The 3259-nt window shown below is 43.9% G+C and overlaps 1 protein-coding gene across 1 annotated transcript; it reads left to right on the forward strand.

Annotated features, from left to right (window-relative positions):
• Positions 1-251: 251 nt before the first annotated feature.
• Positions 252-2777, forward strand: LOC133318478 (uncharacterized). The gene has a single exon (XM_061520484.1). The coding sequence runs from the start codon at positions 565-567 to the stop codon at positions 2554-2556; it is 1992 nt and encodes a 663-aa protein (XP_061376468.1). The 5' UTR covers positions 252-564; the 3' UTR covers positions 2557-2777.
• The last annotated feature ends 482 nt before the right edge of the window (positions 2778-3259 follow it).

The following is a 3259-nucleotide window of genomic DNA, read 5'->3' on the forward strand; positions in this document are numbered from 1 at the left end:
TAATTTTTAACTTTTCAACCTCAAAATGACGTCATTTCGATTAACATTAGACAAAGTCATCTAAAGTAACGTTAGATATTTTTTTTCCTATTATATAACCATTTTTCTACGTCATAACAAAATTATTTTCCTTTTAAATCCCAAGATTTGCATTTTATATTTATGGTTACAGTTAAGACGCTAATCCCTCATCATAAAAGAAGAAGAAACCGCGTTTGACCTTCGTAAATCTCGTCCACCATGAGATTCACCCACAACTCTGCATTCTCAAATTTCAATAGATGCTACCAATCATACCCTCAACCCCCACACCAAACCTAAAGCCGCACACAAACCATCATCACTTCATAACCTGATAACCCTCTCTCATGCTGGACCCATTCATTCATTCACAGACAATATCCAGTTCATAACACACCCCATTTGTTTGGCACCTTTCAACAACCTCCCATCAAAGCTGAAATTGTAGGTCCAAGGACACAAACACAAACACAACCACAACACCTTTTCCCCCAATCACTCAATAAAGACTCAAACTTTGGGCATTTGGGGGTTTTGGATCCAATGGCAGAGATAGTGAAGCAACTCTTAGCAAAGCCGATCCAGTTAGCAGACCAAGTGACAAAAGCATCCGAGGAAGCCAGTTCCTCGTTCAAGCAAGAGTGCTTAGAACTCAAATCCAAAACCGAGAAACTCGCGGGGCTTCTCCGACAAGCCGCAAGAGCAAGCTCCGACCTCTACGAGCGCCCGACACGGCGCATCATCGCCGACACCGAACAGGTCCTCGACAAGGCCCTGTCTTTGGTTCTCAAATGCCGCGCCAACGGCCTCATGAAGCGCGTGTTCAGCATCATCCCCACCGCAGCCTTTCGCAAGATGTCATCTCAGCTCGAGAATTCCATCGGCGACGTGTCCTGGCTCCTCCGTGTGTCGGCTCCGGCGGAGGATCGCGACGACGAGTATCTTGGTCTTCCCCCAATCGCCGCTAATGAACCGATTTTGTACCTTATTTGGGAGCAGATTGCGATCCTCCACACGGGTTCTCTCGATGACCGTTCCGACGCGGCGGCTTCGCTGGTGTCGCTGGCGAGGGACAACGACCGGTACGGGAAGTTGATCATAGAGGAAGGTGGGGTTGGACCCTTGTTGAAGTTGATCAAGGAGGGTAAGAAAGAGGGTCAAGAGAATGCTGCAAGGGCAATTGGACTTTTAGGACGCGACCCTGAGAGCGTGGAGCAAATGCTCCATGCTGGTGTTTGCTCTGTGTTTGCGAAAATCCTCAAAGAAGGTCCTATGAAAGTGCAAGCTGTTGTTGCTTGGGCTGTTTCGGAGCTAGCAGCTAAGTACCCTAAGTGCCAAGATTTATTTTCTCAGCATAATATAATTCGATTGCTTGTGAGTCATCTTGCTTTTGAAACTGTTCAAGAGCATAGTAAATATGCAATTGTTAGCAACAAACCCACATCAATCCATGCGGTTGTGCTGGCGAGTAATAACTCTAATAATGCCAATAATGTGAAAATGGAGAATGAAGATGACGAAAAGCACACACAAATTCGGATACCTCATCCCTTGGGTGATAGGTCCCAAAATCAGATGTACAAAGTTGTGGCAAGTACCATGGCTGTGCATGCTGCCACCAAGCAGCAACCGAATCAAGGCAATGAAGCAAGTCAGAACATGAAGGGAAGCAATGGAGTTGGTAATAATGGTAAGCAAGGTCATCAACTGAACCAGCAAAGCTATTCTTATTCTGGAATTAACATGAAAGGAAGGGAACTTGAAGACCCTGAGAATAAGGCTACTATGAAAGCAATGGCGGCCAGAGCCCTCCGGCACCTAGCCAAGGGTAACTCGCCAATTTGTCGTAGCATCACGGAATCAAGGGCTATGCTGTGCTTTGCTATTCTCCTTGAGAAAGGAACTGAAGATGTGAAGTACAATTCCGCTTTGGCTGTGAAGGAGATTACAGCAGTGGCAGAGAAAGATGCAGAATTGAGAAGATCTGCATTCAAGCCCAACTCTCCTGCTTGCAAAGCAGTTGTTGATCAAGTGCTTAACATCATCGAGAAAGAAGATACAAATCTCCTGATTCCTTGCATCAAGGCTATTGGGAGTTTGGCCAGGACATTCCGAGCAACAGAGACAAGAATAATTGGTCCCTTGGTGCGCCTTCTTGACGAGAGAGAGGCAGAAGTATCAAGGGAGGCAGCAATCTCCCTCACAAAATTTGCCTGCAAGGAAAACTACCTCCACCTTGATCACTCAAAGGCAATTGTAACCGCAGGTGGTGCAAAACACTTGGTTCAGCTTGTATATCTTGGAGAACAACAAGTTCAGATTGCAGCATTGGTTCTGCTCTCTTACATTGCACTGCATGTGCCAGACAGTGAAGAACTTGCTCGGGCTGAGGTACTTGGAGTGCTTGAATGGGCATCCAAGCAACCTAACATGACACAGGATGAAACCCTCGAGGCACTGTTGCAAGAATCCAAGAGCAGGCTGGAGCTTTACCAGTCTAGAGGTTCAAGGGGATTCCAAAAATTACATCAATAGGAAGAGTGATTCATTGTTGTCGTTGTAAGGTTTTTCAATCATTCGTATCTGTGGTCTATTGTTCTCCTGAGTGTATATACAATCAAATGCCTTCTTCAATTGTTCAGATGCATTTTCAAATATTATTTTAGAGAATTGTTTGCTTATTCCATTTGTTCCAACTTTCCTTTCCTTTCCTTCCTATCCAACTGATCCCCTGGCATAATGTAGCACCCCATACGCAAATGTCAACAATAGCAATACTTTGTTATCGTGCTTCTGTAAATATCCTCCCAATTGCTTGTGAGCTAGCTTTTATATGAAAAGTATATGCTTTCAGTTCTTTCTTTAGTAGGAAACCAAGAATATCGCAGGAATTGATAAATAAGCTCAACTCAGAGTAAGGTGCAAGAGCAACAAACTATAGCAGATCATCAAAAGGCAGTCAAAAACACATGGCCAATGGTATAAGTCAATCTGTGGCAAAACTTAACAGATTGAAGGGAAACATTTCGTTTTTATACTTGTAGTTGAATTATATAACACTAAATTAAACGTGGTAAAGGTTGAATTCTATACTCATTTAGAAATCGAAAAAGTAAAATATAATGCTGAATCCCCCCCCCCCCCCCCCCCCACCCCCTCTGTGAGTTAGTCTGCTACAAAACGCTGCTTCCATTTCTATTTTTAACAGCGTCTAAAATATAAACTTTATTAGATGTAA

The sequence above is a fragment of the Gastrolobium bilobum genome, unplaced genomic scaffold (genome assembly GCF_033153095.1).
Source record: "Gastrolobium bilobum isolate Gb01-03AN ecotype WA unplaced genomic scaffold, APGP_CSIRO_Gbil_v1 utg158956, whole genome shotgun sequence".
NCBI classification, from domain to species: Eukaryota; Viridiplantae; Streptophyta; class Magnoliopsida; order Fabales; family Fabaceae; genus Gastrolobium; species Gastrolobium bilobum.